Source organism: Ovis canadensis, chromosome 25, assembly GCF_042477335.2.
Source record: "Ovis canadensis isolate MfBH-ARS-UI-01 breed Bighorn chromosome 25, ARS-UI_OviCan_v2, whole genome shotgun sequence".
NCBI lineage: Eukaryota > Metazoa > Chordata > Mammalia > Artiodactyla > Bovidae > Ovis > Ovis canadensis.
Window position 1 is genome coordinate 27,945,041 of NC_091269.1, and position 17,661 is coordinate 27,962,701.

Here is a 17,661-nt window from a genome sequence, read left to right on the forward strand (position 1 = left end):
TTTAAGTTTGATTCAAACCCTTTCTATACTAAAATGCTTCAGTTTTCTATTTTGCTAAAATGTGAGTGCCACTGGTTCCAAGAAATGGAATTTTATTTTGAAAGAGTTGAAAATTAGAATGTCATTTTCAGTGATCAGTTCCCAGCTGATTCTCTGTTCATAATTCTCTGTATTTGGGGGAGTGGAGAAAAACAACTCATATCCTGGGAAGTGTTGGGGGAGTGGAGAAAAACAACTCATATCCTGGGAAGTGTTCATTGTAGTGAGAAAAATAAATTTCTAAAGACACAGTTTTTCCTTTAACAGAAAGGATATAGGGTTCGATTTTTTTAAAATAATAGACTCAAATCATGAAGTAGCACTTGAGTTTTTCTCAACATTCAACGACATATGATGTTAATGTCAAGGATTCAGAATCCCTGGGTACCTCCACATCACTTAGCGAGTTGCTGTAGACAGATGGGCTGACTGCATTTCTTCCCCCCACTACGTTAACACAAGGGCTGCTGTGAATCATGCCAGTCGCGGTGGGTGGGTACCGGTCTGGCTTTTTCTGTGACAGTGGCTCTTCTGTCTCCAGGCCCAGCGGTGGCACCAGGGCAATGAGCACTATGGGCGCTCCTGGCAAGCTGGCGATGTTGTGGGGTGTATGGTTGACATGACAGAACACACCATGATGTTCACACTGAATGGCGAAATCCTTCTTGATGATTCAGGTTCAGAACTGGCTTTCAAGGACTTTGATGTTGGTGATGGTAAGTGTACTGCGTCTTGTGTTGTGTTCACGTTGGGATACAGGGAAGCTCTTTGTTCTGATGCCTCTTTACCAAACATCTCAGTTTGAGGGTGAGCAAGCAAATGAGTTGCAGCTGTAAACCACAGTGGTGCCCATAAGGCTTATTAGATCCAAAAGCCTTGAAATAACTTAAGCAGAAACTCTCTCTGTACTTCGGAGCTAGGATTTTGCTAAGGCATAAATGGTTTTTATGAATGCGAGTAAGAAAATACAATGGCGGGCAAAGGATAGTTTTCCACACATATTAAATGTTCATTTAGAACTTCTCGGTTCAATCAGCTGCTTATAGCTTCTTTTCTTTCATTCATTTCAAAAAATATATCGAAAGCCTACTGCATATCAGGCCCTCTCTGGATTCTGAGATGACAGGAATGAAGCATTGTCTTACTGTTATGCAGACAATAGTTTAGCAGGGCAAGTTTGCACCTGCACAATTTCTATTCCGTGGATAAGTTCTAAAATAAAGAAATGCAGAAAATTCCATGGAAGCACAGTGCAGGGTAAAGATACCTCTGCCTGTGGGACTCTGAGATGACCTTGAAAAGCGTTGTAAGAGAAAGACAAAGCTGTTTGTGAAAGAAATGAGACGGTAGGTATTTTATAGGACAGTACTTCCAATGGGTGGCCACTGTCATAAAATGAGGTTCTTTGAATTTATATTAATTTAAATGAAATAAATTTAAAACTTGAGTTTCTTAATGGCGCTTGCTTCATTTCAAATGCTCAACAGGAGCCTATGGTTAGTGGTGCCCAATTGAGCAGGAGAGATACAGAACATTTAAATCATCAACAAGAATTCTATTGAATTGTGTTAATCTAGAGCATATAAACAAAATAACCTAACACTTTTTTTTTTTCAAAATGACTGAATATATCTTATTGGGGCTTTTCAGGTGATACTGGTTGTAAAGAACTTACCTGCCAATGCAGGAGATGTTAGAGATACAGATTTGATCCCTGGGTCTGGAAGGTCCCCTGGAGGAGGGCATGGCAACCTACTCCAGTGTTCTTGCCTGGAGAATCCCATGGACAGAGAAGCCTGGAGGGCTACAGTCCATGCAATCAAGAAGAGTTGGATATAACTGAGTAATTGTTACTTGACTATATTAATATATGTATATATAGTCTTGGATTTTAAGATGTACCTCAATCAATACTTTAAAAAGTCTATAAATTTCTCACCAACCCTAAAAGAACCTTAACCAGTTCATTATTTGCATGAAGTTCTATAGTTATTCATTAACTGAGCTTTTGAGCAGGTGTGCTGAGTCATGTCAGACTCTTTGTGACCCCAAGGATTGCAGCCTACCAGGCTCCTCTGTCCATGGGATTTCCCAGGCAAGAATAATGGAGCTTATTGCCATTCCCTCCTCAAGGGAATGTTCTTGGCCCAGGAATTGAATAGGTAAGCCCATATTTTTCAAGCAGGCATGACCCAGGGATTTGAGTAGGTGTGACCATAGATTTCAAACATAGATTTGTGAAAATAGTAGGAATTTTGCCTTTTTACAACTTGTTTTGAATACCTGTATCTCTGGATAGTGGATGAAACTGATGTTGAAAGTTTGGCCTCTGTACTGGTGCCAAATTGAACCTCAGAGACAGAGTTTGGGGTGAAGTAGAAAATAGCATTATTGCTTTGCAGGCAGAGGGGGGCCAGTGGGTTCCTGCCATCAGAAGGATTTGGTGAGGAGTTTAATAGTGATTGGTTCAAGGGTGGGGTTACTGAGATCAGGGTGTGTGTGCATAGGACAGCATTTCTTCAGTCTGATCTCAGGTAATCTGATGAGTATTTCTGGTTCCTTAATTCTGGAATGCAGAATGCTGGCATCCTCCGTTTGTGGGGGGTTTTGGTTCTCTGAAGAGTTTAAAGATATTTTTATGTGTATCTTTTGAGGTAGAACCTGGACCCTGTCCCAAGGCTGCACTATTGTTTCTTGGCTGTTCCTCTCTTGTTTCTATCCCTCCCTTTCCTAATTAGCGACTGTTCGAATCTGCCCTGTGGAACTTGGGGTAGTTCAAGGAGGCCACAGTCTATTTCCTACAAATAAGAAATAGGGGAGAAGGGAAGGATTCCGGCTCAGGAGCCCTACAGGGTGCTCCCATCCTTCCCTTTAACCTTCCATCACCTATCTCCCCTCCGCTGGTTTTGTTTCTGGGATATGAGTGTCAGCATATCACAGGGAAGGTGAGAGAGGGTGTGTTTTTCTGTGTAATGTCCATACTGCCCAGTACTGTAGTACTATATAGTACTATATAACCTGAGGTTTTATTTCTATAATTGTTGTTTTAAAATGCTTGCATATTATGCTTTTATTATTTTGAAGTTAAATTTTAAAAATGACTTTGTAAGTTTTGCATGTTTAATTTATACCACATAGATTCATAGAATGATGTTAGGATTATAAAGAGCTTTCTGATGAATTATCTTAAAATTCTGTGGTCCATTCATTGGATTATTATTGGATGTGTTAGAAAGTATCCTTTTGGTCTCCAAAGCAGGTGATAAGTTTTATTTAGCCATGACCGTTAACTGTTAACTTTATAAGGGCTAGTCATAATTTTAAACTTTCTGGATGCTTGGGGCTGGTGCACTGAGATGACCCAGAGGGATGGTATGGGGAGGGAGGAGAGAGGGGGGTTCAGGATGGGGAACACATGTATACCTGTGGCAGATTCATGTTGATGTATGGCAAAACCAATCCAATATTGTAAAGTAACTAACCTCCAATTAAAATAAATAAATTTAAAAAAATAAATAAACTTTCTGCCATTAAAAGGACTACAAAGCTTATCCATGCCTGTGACTTTCAAATCCTTTTTTTGGAAGTGGAATTTTCCCTTTCTCTTCCAGTTTACTTTACATAGGTGCTTCTTTTTTAAAAAATTGTCATTGGAGTATAGTTGATTTACAGTGTTGTGTTAGTTCCTGGTGTACAGCAAAATGAATCATACACCCACCCTTTTAAAAAATTCTTTTCCCATATGGGCCTTTACAAAGTGCACTCTACTCAATACATAGCTTCTGAAAAAACTACAATGGAACTGCTCTGGGTAAAAGTATAATATGAGGCCCTGAGTTGAGCTCTCTAACTTACCCATCACCATTGAGAGTGAGCCCTTGGGATGTCTACAGCTCAAAGGAGTATATTAAAAACACTTTTAATTTAGGTCAACCGGAATATGCTGTGGTTACTAAAGTATTAAAAAGGTTCATAAGTGCTCTTTTTCAGATTGTTATTATACCTAGCTTGTCTTTGTGTCTGTCCCGTGCTCGATTTGATGTTTTTAAAGATCCCATAATTCCTTTTTGTTTCTGCAGAAATAGCTTAGGCATATGTAAAGCAATCAAAAGGACTATGTAATAAAATGGACAGGAAGTTTTCTCTCTATAAAACATATACATATATGTACACAGACACATGCGTATGTACACTCTGCACATCCCTATCTGATCAGCTCAGTAGACAACACGGCTAAATATATTTTGATGTCTCTGCCTTTTGTATAGTTTACATAACTGAAATGATGTCTTGACCAGTATAAACTGTTTCTAGATAACATCAAAAGGAAAATTACAAAAATCTTTGAAAGACTGATGGGGTTATCCAGTTCAATCCAGGTGGAGATATAGCCATTCAGTTAGTTCGAGGTGAGGATCTGGTTATTTCATAAAGATGCAATTGAGGCTTCTCTAAAAGGCTACAGATCTCTTTCCCAAAGAGGAAATGCACTATCCCTCGGTGACCACAGACTTGACCTTAAAGCTTATATGTGATTTGAACAAAGAACTAATTGCTGAGATATACTGGCCTCTGGTAGAAGAACAAAATCTGTTAGTCTTTTAACTCCCCTCAAAGGACCAGGACTTACATGGTCAAGAGCAAGAGTGTTACAGAGCTGTAGTCCTGGAGTGGAGTTTTCAGACTTTAAAAGCTATTTCATCTATGTGGCAGATCCTCTTTTAGGATTCTTCCTTCTATTTGGATTGAAAAAAAACATCACTTCAGAGCATCTGTAGATAAAACGAAGAGATTAATTGAATCTTCATTTTTCAAAGAGTCCTCTGGCTTTAATGTCAACTAAGGAACAGCGCTGGCAAGTGCAATTGCTGTCCCTGGTAAGGTTTTCTGTGAGTTCTTCCTGGTCTCTTCTCACTGTTAGACTGACAAACATTCAGGATCCAGATTGGGAAGAGACCAGGGAAAGAGGTAGCAATACCCTCTATTGCAGACAGAATTCTAAGAGGGCCTCTTAGAGTCCTGCTCCCTGGTAGACATGCCTTGTATAATCCTCTCTTCTTGAGTGTGGGCAAAATCTGAATGTGATGAGGTATAGCTTTGTGATTAGGTTAGTAATCAGTTGACTTTAAGCTAACCAAGCAGAGATTAACCATATGAGCTCGACCTAATCAAGTCAGCCCTTAAAAGAGATTGGGTGCTTCTTGAAGTTGGAGAGATTCAAAGTATGAGATAAAATCTCCCAGACTTGAAGGAACAAACTGCTCTGATATGAGAGGGCCACATGGTAAAAATCTGAGAACAGCCCATGATTGCTAACTCACAAGAAAAAGGCGATCTTGATCGTACAACTACAGAGAATTGAATTACTTTAACAACCAAGGAGCTTGGAAGAGGACTCTGAGCTTCATATGAGAACACAGTCCAGTCAGTATCTTGATTACCTTCTTATGTCACTGACCAGAGAACCCCAATTATGCCATACCTAGACTTGCTGACCTATGGAACTGTGCTAAAAATCACTCAGTTGTGTCCAACTCTTTGCGACCCTATGGGCTGTAGCCCACCAGGCTCCTCTGTCCATAGGGATTCTCCAGGCAAGAATACTGGAGTGGGTTGCCATGCCCTCCTCCAGGGGATCTTCCCCACCCATGGATCGTGCCAGGTCTCCTACATTGCAAGTAGACTCTTTACCATCTGAGCCACCAGGAAGACCTATAGAACTAGGAAATGATAAATGGACATTATTTTAAACTGCTATTGGTTGTGATTTGTTTCACAGCAATGGAAAACAAATTAATTGACCAATACAGTTTTAGTTTCAGCTGAACCTATCAGAAGGCATCCTTGTCTGTTCAGAATAGAACAGGAATTTATGCTTGCTCACTGCTCCACCTCAAGCATGTCTCTTCATCAGGAATCTTTAGATATATTCCCCCTATCCATATGCAGTTAACTAATCAGGAGTTATTTTTATCACAAATTGTCTTTCTCATAACATAGAAGACGTTCTAACTTTTAGTCACGGAGGCCTGGTGGCCAATCAAACTAAGATGCATGCTATATAGCAGGGACCTGAAAGGAGTTCTGCTGACTCATCCAGAGTCTGTTTCATCTTACCAAAGCCAGAGTTTATTCCATATCAAACTTGGGACTAAAGTTTTTTTGTTTGTTTGTTGTTTAAGTGATAATTTTTATATGGAGCATTTCTTAATACACTTCCTCCAGAGACCAGTGGAAGTAATTCTTACCATAACAGACAAGAACAGGGCTAGTGGACAATAAATATATTGTTATATATCTTAACAACATTGTTCTTTTGATGCTTTACTAGCCAATATATTAATGTCTGAGCTGACATTCTCTATAGCAATAAGAAGTAGTTATGAAAATGGAAAGAAATCCCAAGTCAAGTATGGCACAGATATAAAGACAGGTAGATGTAAGAAAAATTTAAATATAGAATGTTTATAAACTCTTTTAGTACTTTAGTATATTCTTGTGCTAAAAAGTGTCTATTCCTGAACTGATTTTCAAACTTTTAATATGACAAGGAAAAGAAATTGGCAATGTTAAGAACTGGAATGAGAGGAACAGCAACCTGTATTTGCAGATAAAGTAATCGTTTGCAGGGAAAACCCTAAAGCAGGGGTCCCCAGCCCCTAGGCCGTGACTGTACCTGCCCACCACCTGGTAGGAACCAGGCCACACAGCAGGAACTGAGTGGCGGGGCGACCAAGCAAAGCTGCATCTGTCGTTCCCCGTGGTTCTCATCACTGCCTGAACCACCCTCTCCCTTTTCCACAATTTTTTGTGGAAAAATTGTTGTCCACAAAACTCGTCCCTGGTGGCAAAAAGGTTGGGGACCACTGCCCTAAAAAGAAGCTACAGATATTACTAGGAATAATTGGAATATTTAGCAAGCTATCATTTCTATACTAACAGAAAACCTGTGAAACTAAATAGAAAACTCCATTTACAGTAATATTAGGAGTTTTCAGGAGTCACTAGTCATCACTCTAATAAGGTGCACAGAACTTTAAAGAGAAGATCATTAAACTTTATTGAGAGATAAAATTTATTGTGAGATTAATCATATCTAATCAGCTGATCTTTGATAAGGATACCAAAAACACAGAGTCAGAAAAGATGTATCTTTTCTATAACCGGTGTTGGGATAATAGGATATTCATATGCAAAGAATGAAATTGGACCCTTATGTAATTCTGAACCATACGGAAAATGTTTCTGTGGTTGTGCACAACATGATTTTGAGCTATACACAGAAATCAACCCAAAATGGATTAAAGACTTCACCATAAGACTTGAAACTTTAACACTCTTAAGAGGAAAACATAAAGGAGATGCTTTTTGATAGTGGCTTGGCAATGATTTTTTTCAACAGGAACAGTCAACAAAAGGAAAAATAAAGAAGTGGAATTAAACTAAAAACTTTCTGTACAACAAAGGAAACTATTAACACAATGAAAAAGCAGCCTTTGGAATGGGAGAAAATATTTGCAAGTCACATATATGATAAAGGGTAATCCAAAATAAAGAATTCCTGCAGCTCATTAATAAAACCTCAAACCAACAAAAACCAAATAACCCATTTTAAGAATAAGCAAAGAAACTGACTAAATAGGAAGAGGTACTCTATGTTACTAATCACCAGGGAAGTACAAATCAAACCACAATGAGCTATCACCTTACATCTGCAAAAATATGTTAAAAAAAACCCTAAAGATAACAAATGTTGGTGAGAGTATGGGAAAAAGGAGTCCCTGGTACACTATTCGTGGGAATGAAAATTGGTGCAGCCGCTATGGAAAAGAGTATGGAGGTCCCTCAAAAAATTTAAAATATAATACCATGTGATCTAGCAATCCCACTTTGGGATATAGACCTGAAGGAATAGAAATTAGGATCTCAAAGAGATCCCTGCACTCCCACGTTATTATTATTCACAATAGCCGCATTATGCAATAGCCACAATAGCAGGATTATTCACAATAGCCACATTATGCAAACAGCCTAAATGCCTGTGGATAGATGAATGAGTAAAGAAAATGTCTGTGGTATTTTGCTATGGCAATTCTAGGAAACAAATACATGACCTCCCTCTATACTTACATCCCTAGTATCATTCTTAATTTACACTCAATGTGCAAGAGCTTCATGTTACCAGTAGTTTGAAGAGCTAATCATATCCTTAATTTAAAGCAAGGAAGAGAACTATTTAACATCTTGCCAGATGGTGAAAGAATAGTTATCTTGTTTAGAGATTACCTGCATTTTACAAAGTCGGCTATGAGTACGTATCGGTGTGAGTGTCTCATTACACTGCAGCTTTTTCAAGTTTGTCAGCTCTTCTGTTACTCACCGCTGGGCCCTCAGGTTTTATGCCTGTAATGATTATAATCAAATCCATAAAGGCTGCTTTTGATTCTGTATCTAACTCTTGAAAGGACAGTGAGCAAAACTCAATTCCTGGTGCTGATGGAATTCCTTTCCTTGGGAGAAAACAGAAAGAATAGTTTTAATAATTAAACTAGCTGCGTAGCTTTAGGCAGAAAGGACCGCTAAAGGAAAAGGGAGGAATAGCTTTCCATTATTGATTTTATTATGCTGCCTTAAAAAAAGAAAGAAAAAGAGTATAGAAAGTTAGCTATCTTACAATATTACTTTACCCTCATTTGAAGTACATACTGTTTGGTGGATATGTGTGACTCATCCAGTGTAGCTATCAACATGGTGTGAATTAAGGTTGAGTCTGTACTTTCCCAAATACCTACTGACTTTCTGGCTCCATCATAACATCTGTCCTTTCTGTAGCTAGTACCACCCTGTATAACCTCTTCTTGATGCGGAACTGGGACCCAGGTTCGCAACAGACCCGGGAAAGTAACATTTTGGGGAATCTCCCCACTTAAAAATAGGGCTTCCCTTGTAGCTCACCACTAAAGAACCCACCTGCAGTGCAAGAGATCCTGGTTTAATTCCTGGGTTGCAAAGATCCCCTAGAGAAAGGAAGGGCTACCCACTCCAGTATTCTTGGGCTTCCCTGGTGGCTCAGCTGGTAAAGAATCTGCCTGCAGTGTGGGAGACCTGCGTTCAACCCCTGGGTTGGGAAGATCCCCTGGAGAAGGGAATGGCTACCCACTCTAGTATTCTGGCCTGGAGAATTCCATGGACTGTATATCCATGAGGCCACAAAGAGTGGGATATGACTGAGCAACTTTCACTTCTTTTTTCACTTTCCACTTAAAAATAAGTACTTGTTGAAAGAAGGAAGAAGTTAGGACTATGAATCACTGCAGTTGGGCAATCCAAACAGCTAAGATAATGGAATGGGATACTAGATATTGTGAGTGTAGACATTTAGTTATAAAGTGGTAGACAAACTCTAAAGAATATGAAGATGTTGGAAACCAGAATAAACAGTCTCAGAAAGGGACACTATCCTAGAAACTCCCGGAATTTTTCCAGGAATAACTCTTAAAATATGTTGTACATCCATGGAATACTTTAAGAACTGAGGAGATTCTGGGACTTCCCTCGTGGTCCAGTGGTTAAGACTTTGCACTTCCAACACAGGGGACATGAGTTCAATCCCTGGTCAGAGAAGATCCCGTATGCCTTGTGGCCAAAAAATAAAATTTTTTAAATGTAAGATTTCTAATCTTTATAGCTACTTTTCATGTTATTATTTAATATGTATTTTGAGCCTGTGTGTATGTAATCTAAACATCATGTCATTTGGGGAAATTCATTGTGAAATGATTGATTAATTCAGTGAAAATCAAACTTAAACCTAAGCTGACCAGTTAATTGACAGTTAAATTTTATGTATTGATAAACAGAGGAAATCTCTACCTTACAGAGCATTTTGAGAATGAATAAAGTTGGTGGTATAAAATAACTTGTATACATACTAACCTCTGTGAAAATTGGCAGTTTTGCATATTGTGAATATAACTTGGAGGTACTGGAAGGAATTATATAGAAGTACAACACCAGAAGCTTATTATATGTAAATACAGTAGAACCAAACAGCAAGATCTAGGGTTTAAATTATACAGAAAAGGTCAAGGAGTCAGGATAAATGATGTCAAACCTTGTGTATATTAAACATTCTTTTTTTCTGGATTTGAACTGGTGGAGAGAATGGGAGGGTTTTATTTATTTTTTTAAGTTCATTCCATTTTTTCTGTAAGATGGTACCAAAAAACCCTGAACTTTTTTGTATATAATTTTACTATTTATTTATTTTTGGCTCTGCTGGGTCTTTGTTCCTGTGCAGGCCTTTCTCCAGTGGCAGCAAGTAGGGGCTACTCTCTAGTTGCAGTGTGCGGGCTTCTCATTGCGGTGGCTTCTTCTGCAGCAGAGCAGAGGCTAGGGTGCACGGGCTTGAGTAGTTAGGGCATGAGGGCTCAGTCGTTGTGACTCCCAGGCTCTACAGCTCAGGCGCATTAGTTGCAGCACACAGACTAAGTATTTCTGCGCCATGTGGGATCTCCCCAGATCAGGGATCAAACCGGTGTCTCTTGCATTGGCAGGTGGGTTTGTTACCACTGAGCCACCAGGGAAGCCCTGTGATGGCTTTCAAGGTCAAAAATAAAAATCCTGCTGAATCAAGAGCCAGGAAGAAGGTATGGGAATGCCCCTGTTGTGCCAGTATTGGTGTTACAATGTCCTGCACTAAAGATGCATTTGCTGGCATTGAAACATGTATACTGTCGTGTAAGAAACGAATCACCAGTCTATGTTCAATGCAGGATACAGGATGCTCGGGGCTGGTGCACGGGGATTATCCAGAGAGATGATATGGGGTGGGAGGTGGGATGGGGGGTTCATGTTTGGGAACTCATGTACACTCATGGCGGATTCATTTCAATGTATGGCAAAACCAATATAGTGTTGTAAAATAAAGTAAAAATAAAAATTAAAACAAAAAAAAAAGATGCATTTGCATCACAGGAAATTCCCTAAGACCTCACATAGCATGATTTCTTGATTCATTTTCAAAGCCAAAATGGAATAGAAGCAACAAATATCATGTCTGAAGTCCTGGCTTCTGGATCCAGTTCTGAAAAATAATACTTGCTATATGGTCTCGGCCGTATAGCCCTCTGTTTTCGTTTCCTTAAAAAAAAAAAAAAAAAGAAATGCTAATTGGAAATGGTCTTTTCATACCTCTTTCAAAGTTCTAAAGATCTCAGAAATCTAAGGCAAATAATTTTTGTTTTACATTCCCTATCAGCATTCTTGATTCATATTTTAGCATTCCATTTAAGTAACTATAGGACCTTAGACAGAATAATTTAACATCTTAGTTGTTTCCTCACCTTGAAAAATGGGGTTAATATTTAATAATAGATGGAAAGGTGCCTTATATAATCGGGCACATAGTAGACCATTAGTAAATGTTGCCCTTCCTTCTGATCAAATAATTCAGATTTAGGCATTAGTATAATATTAGCCATTTTTATCTGCTTTTGTCTGTTTAGTTTAGGTTATAAATGTGGATTTCTACCTGAATTTCAGAAATTCCAAAATCTGAAATTGTGTATTCTTAGGAAAAGCTGGTAGGCTTGATCTACTTTATATTCTTTTTTATTCTGGCTCCCACCACAGATTTTATACCCACGGCCCGCCCCCACACCCTTGTGACTGCCAATTTCTTTGCTGGACTTGCACGCTCCCAACATACCCCTCTGCTCAGGAGTGAGGTGGCTCTTCGAGGGAGAAAGTTAAAATTTGCTGAAGCCATCTGTCTTTCGTTGGAGGAAGCAATTTAGCCATAAGTTGTAGCTACTGTTTTAACAGATTTACCAATAGTTAGGGCGGGTCTGGCACAGGCCCAAGTAACCAACTGGACTGGTGTGTACTAATTTAAGACCCACTGCCAGGAAGAAAACTTCCTTTAGATACATCAGACTTTGTTATTTGCAGGATGTCAGTTAAGGTAACTGGAATAGAAGAGGGAGGGCACAGAGGAGAGGAAGGTAGGACTGATATTTTACCTGTTCTGAGGGAGGTGTGTGTGTGAATTTGTGGAAATCGGTTTCATTGGGTTGGAATATTTTTGAGTTCAGCTCACCTCAGTTATTAAAGAAATGAACTTCAACCGTCATGTTTTACTGTGGACAGTTATTAAGAGTGAGGTCATTTATCAACTTCTATAATTTATGGTAAAACATCCGTCTTGATAACTTTTATGACTTCCTGGCGTTATGTATATTGATAACTCTTTATTTACTTACTATCTGCCTTCTCCACATAAAGGTAAGATTTGGTAAGGCAGGGGCTCCTTTTTGTCCTGTTCACAACTATATCTCCAGTGCATAGAACAGTGGTTGGCATGTGGTCAGTATATATTACATATCTGCCAAATGGAGGGACTGGATACAGGGTTTGAATGTTGAAAACTCAGAGCAGGAGCTGGCAGACAGGCCTGAGGGCCACGTCCACCTGCCTCTAGTTTTTGCGAGTAAAGTTTTATTTAAACACACCCATGCCCCTTTGTTCACAGGCTATTTGCAGTTGCACTTTGCAACTCAGGCTTGTAATTTTGGCAGAGACTGTATGATCCGTGAAACCTAAAATCTCTACTCTTTGCGAATTTATAGGCCTGACTTAAAGTGTGGACTCTGAGATCTGGCACACCTGGGGTTCTTTTCTGACCACTTAGCTGTGATTTAAACTGAGATTGGAATCCAGTCACTGGGAAAAGATAATAATGATTCTTGTCTCAATGAATGATTGTTAATGGTCACTGAGATGAAGCGTTAGATAAACACTCAGAATTAGCTGCTGTTAGGGAGCCCTGTGCGGTAAGCATTTGTTTGCAGGACACTGGCCAAATGGAAGTGACCAAGGCCTGGCAATTGAAAAGTACCTGGAGTTTTTCTCCACTCTCTGTTTGCTCTGATACGATTGTCATCTAGTCATTCCTGCTGTAAGATGCTCATTTTAAAAACATAGTTTTTAGAAATAGCCACAACAGGAACGCTGTGCTATGTAGTGGCTAAGTCGTGTCTGACTCTCTGCGACCCCATGGACTGTAGCCGCCAGGCTCCTTCGTCTGTGGGATTTCCCAGGCATGAATACTGGGGTGGGTTGTCATTTCCTTCTCCAGGGCATCTTCATAGTTGCTACTGAAACTGCAGAGGTCAGAATACAATTTAATTTTTATTAGGTTCTACTTCATTTAAATTAAAAAGAGAAAGAAGTAGCATAATTTCTACTTGTGGATGTACTTTCACAAATATATTCCTCTAAAGGAGACCAAAATACTAAAGCAAAAAAAGAAAAAAATAAAACAACCTACTGCTATAAGCTGATGAAAAATTATTTTCATTTATCTTTCATAAGATTAATACATTTTTCAACATTTGTGAAACATAAAGGATTATAATAAAAATGGTTAAAAATTATGTTTCCACTACCCAGAGAGAAATTTGATTTTTAATGTGTTTTCTCCCACTTAAAAGTTGGAGGTGTAAAAATAATTTTCTTTTGCCACCTTAATTTGATAAATATTGTCCTAAGGCATAAAAACATTTTAAGCATAACTTTTGATATTTTTACTAATTTTGTATTTTAAGAAATGTCAGCCTTTTCGAGAAGTGCAAAAATATGTATATGCTTCACCCGAAATAACCCATTTTAAGTGTTGCCAGGTTAGTTTTATTTATCCCTACAGTTTTATTTTTGTGAGTCCTAAACATGATTTTTAGTGACTGTACCTATTTAATCTTGTGTGTGTGTCATAACTAGTCATTCTCTTATTATGGCTATTTAGTTTCTTTTACCTTTTTTTTTCCATTTAAAATTAGTTTAATGAACATACATGTCAAGTACTAATCATACAGGATATTGTTTTTAAAACCATAACCGTATTGCCTAGGTATTACAGAGGCAAAGATTAGAGCTTGGAGGATTTAAGTGACTTGCCAAGAAGCAGTCGAGCTGCAACTGGAATCCAGGTCTGTTGGATTCCAAACTCTGCTTTTAGTCCTTTCCTAGTACTGCCTGTCTGCCCTCTGCTAGATGGTAGGTCTTCTGCAAAACCTTCCTGACTTCATCTCTCTACTCTTCCTGTCTCTTGCCACTCCCTCTTTTTCAATGGGTCAGTAGGCTAGCTTGGCTTCACTTCTTCACTTGTCTCCCCATCATATTAGACTTTGATGGGTCTCATATTAGCTGGGTCTGTGTTAGTCACTTAACATTTCTGGTTTCTGGCACACAATAGCTGCTCAAAAAACTTGGATAAAGAAATGAATAGTTGAAAGTGTTTTTTTTTTTTTTTTGAAAAGTTACTGGAGTATAGTTGATTTACACATTGTGATAGTTTCAGGTATACAGCAAGATGATTCAGTTATACATATATTCACTCTTTTTCAGATTCTTCTCCCATATAGGTTATTAGAGAATACTGGGTACAGTTAGTAATGTATTACTAAATCACTCTTGATCACTCTTGTACTAGTATAATTTTGTTAGCAGGATTTCTGGTACTGAGCTCAGTGCAAACTCACTAGCATTGAGAATTTGAACTTCAATAACTTGAAGAGCATGTATTTGAACCACCTTATATCCCCATCATTCTGCCACATTTCTGTATCCCATTTTCTTAAATGAATATTTTTACATATACTATCACTTCTTTTCATAATAAAATATGTATTCATTTAAAAATTGTGTAACTGAGAGACATAAAAAGAGAAAAAAGTATTAAAACTTCCAAAATTCTGAAACTTTTTTGATTAAAAAAACCTTATTGTGTTTTTGCATCTTTAAAAGTAAGCCATGTGTTACCTCTTTCTTTATTGAAGTAATATTTACCATGACTATTTCCTAAATATTGATGAACCTTTGTAAAACAGATTTTCAAAAGTTAAGTAGTATACCATCTTAAGGAAAAGAAAAAAAAACATACTTATTGTCCAAACTATTCTAGGATTCTAAATATAGTGAACAGTCTAGGACATAAATCTTTGGACACAGCAATAAGTACTTGATTTTTTAGATGAAAACATCAGGCATACAAATGTTTACATACATATCAGACATACAGAAAAGCTCAGATATTAATAAATACCCAATATCTATACAGATATTTTTAGGTATTCAGTAACTTCACTTTTAGGGTAGTAACTCCATCTACACATAAAGTGATTAGAAAGAAAGAAATGTTAAGCATCAGAGCAGATATTTCTATCTTGATATCCCCTAGTTAGGTTTGCCAGTTTGTGCCCATGTAGTTTAACCTCTCTCAGATCTATTGTATTTATTCAGTTCTTTTTTGTTTTTTTTTTTTACTCCTCTGGGGACGCTTATTTCCTTGACTACATCATCAAGAACTGGCACAGCTACAGACACAGCTGTGTCTTTTTTAGTTTTAACTAGAAACTCATCATTCACACTTCCTTGAACCCAGCTGGATGTGTTCATGCTTCCTGGTTGGTAGCACTGTGATACAACCATTTATTTAAGTATATACTGATGATACACACTGGGTGAAATCCTTATGAATTATCAGATGTTATTTCTGTTGTCTTGTGCTGTTTGGAGAGTTATACATTGCTTTTGTGCTTGCTCAGTCATGTCCAACTCTTTGTGACCCTTTGGACTGTAGCCTGCCAGGCTCCTCTGTCCATGGGATTCTCCAGACAAGAATACTGGAGTGGGTTGCCATTTCCTCCTCCAGGGGATCTTTCTGACCCAGGGATCAAACTTGCATCTCCTGCGTTGGCAGGAAGATTCTTTACTACTAAGCAACCTGGGAAGCCCAATACAGTGCTTTCACTGACACTAATTTCAACAAGGAAAGGAGTGGACATCTTAATGGTAGGAATTTGGTATTTTGTTCATAGGATCCTCTGCTGCTTTGATCTACAAGTTAGAGTGTCTCATTTGTAGTCTACATCCCAATACTGACCTTGTTTATTGTGCTGGCTGTTTGAAATTTCATGTAAAGTATAGCAGAAAGAAATTCAGTTCAGTTTAGTCTCTGAGTCATGTCTAAATCTTTGTGACCCCATGGACTGCAGTACGCCAGGCCTCCCTGTGCATCACCAACTCTCAGAGTCCATCCAAACCTATGTCCATTGAGTCGGTGATGCCATCCAACCTTCTCATTCTCTGTTGTCCCCTTCTTCTCCTGCCCTCAATCTTCCCCAGGGTCTTTTCCAATGAGTCAAGTCTTCGCATCAGGTGGCCAAAGTATTGGAGTTTCAGCTTCAACATCAGTCCTTCCAATGAACACCCAGGACTGATCTCCTTTAGGATGGACTGTTTGAATCTCCTTGCAGTCCAAGGGACTCTCAAGAGTCTTCTCCAACACCACAGTTCAAAAGCATCAATTCTTCAGTGCTTAGCTTTCTTTATGTCCAACTCTCACATCCATACATGACTACTGGAAAAACTATAGCCTTGTTTACATACATATAGCCTTGACTAGATGGACCTTTGTTGGCAAAGTAATGTCTCTGCTTTTAAATATGCTGTCTAGGTTGGTCATAACTTTCCTTCCAAGGAGTAAAAATCTTTCAATTTCATGGCTGCAGTCACCATCTGCAGTGATTTTGGAGCCCCCCAAAATAAAGTCAGCCACTGTTTCCCCATCTATTTGCCATGAACTGATGGGACCGGATGCCATGATCTTCGTTTTCTGAATGTTGATCTTTAAGCCAACTTCTTCACTCTCCTCTTTCATTTTCATGAAGGGGCTCTTTAGTTCTTCGCCTTCTGCCATAAGGGTGGTGTCATCTGCATATATGAGGTTTTTAAAAGTACATAAATGCTGCATCTGCTGAAATACATCATCTCATCCCCTTACCAGGCAGTTAATTCTAAAGAATTTTAAAAATTAACATAATTAATGTGGTTTCCTTTCTTTCTTTAATAGTCAAAAGACTAACCCTGCCACACATTAAAATGTTTGTTTCTTCATTTCTCATTGCTGTTGCTTTTGATTTAGTTTCTTGTTAACTTTTAACTTTTTGATATCATATCTTATTTATGTTAATTGTGCATTACCCTTCTTAAGCTATACTGACAGTGATATTGAAGGGAATGGGACAGATGAACGAGTTTCAGCGGGATTTTAGCAACTGCTTCAAAATTTTTATTTATATGTATATTTTCGATGCTTAGATCTAGGAAACTCCAGGAAGGAAAACAGACAAAATTCTCTTCAAAGATCAAAAGCAGCTATCAGTGAATGAAAACCTTTAAAAATGTTGTCTCCAACCTTTTTTTTTTCTTTGCATTACATGTAAAGAAATCTATTAGTTGTGTTTTGTGTTTACACATTTCAGACTGTAGCAGCACAATTTGGCTCTTCTTTCTCACATTCCCTGTGCAAAAGAGTCCCCTGCACCTCAGAACTAGGAGACTGTGGGGTGGGGCCTTTGCTCACTACGATCCCTGGAGGACTTGGGGGATGCTTAGCCATTATCTCATTTTACAGAAGTTTAAGGTGAAAGAAGGCACTTACCTAGAGCCCACATTTACTGAATTACAATGCCAAGGGCAAATACTGGTCTTCTGATCATCACATTTAAGACCCTATGTGCGAGACAGCAAAAGAGACACAGATGTAAAGAACAGACTTTT

General features: G+C 38.4%; 1 protein-coding gene across 1 annotated transcript in view; it reads left to right on the forward strand.

The window, feature by feature from the left end:
* RYR2 (ryanodine receptor 2) overlaps window positions 1-17,661 on the forward strand; it is an 809,907-nt gene that overhangs the window by 527,533 nt on the left and 264,713 nt on the right. The window contains exon 29 of the mRNA XM_069571617.1: window positions 581-755. Within this exon, the coding sequence (XP_069427718.1) occupies window positions 581-755 (175 nt within the window). The remainder of the gene's footprint in view (window positions 1-580; window positions 756-17,661) is intronic.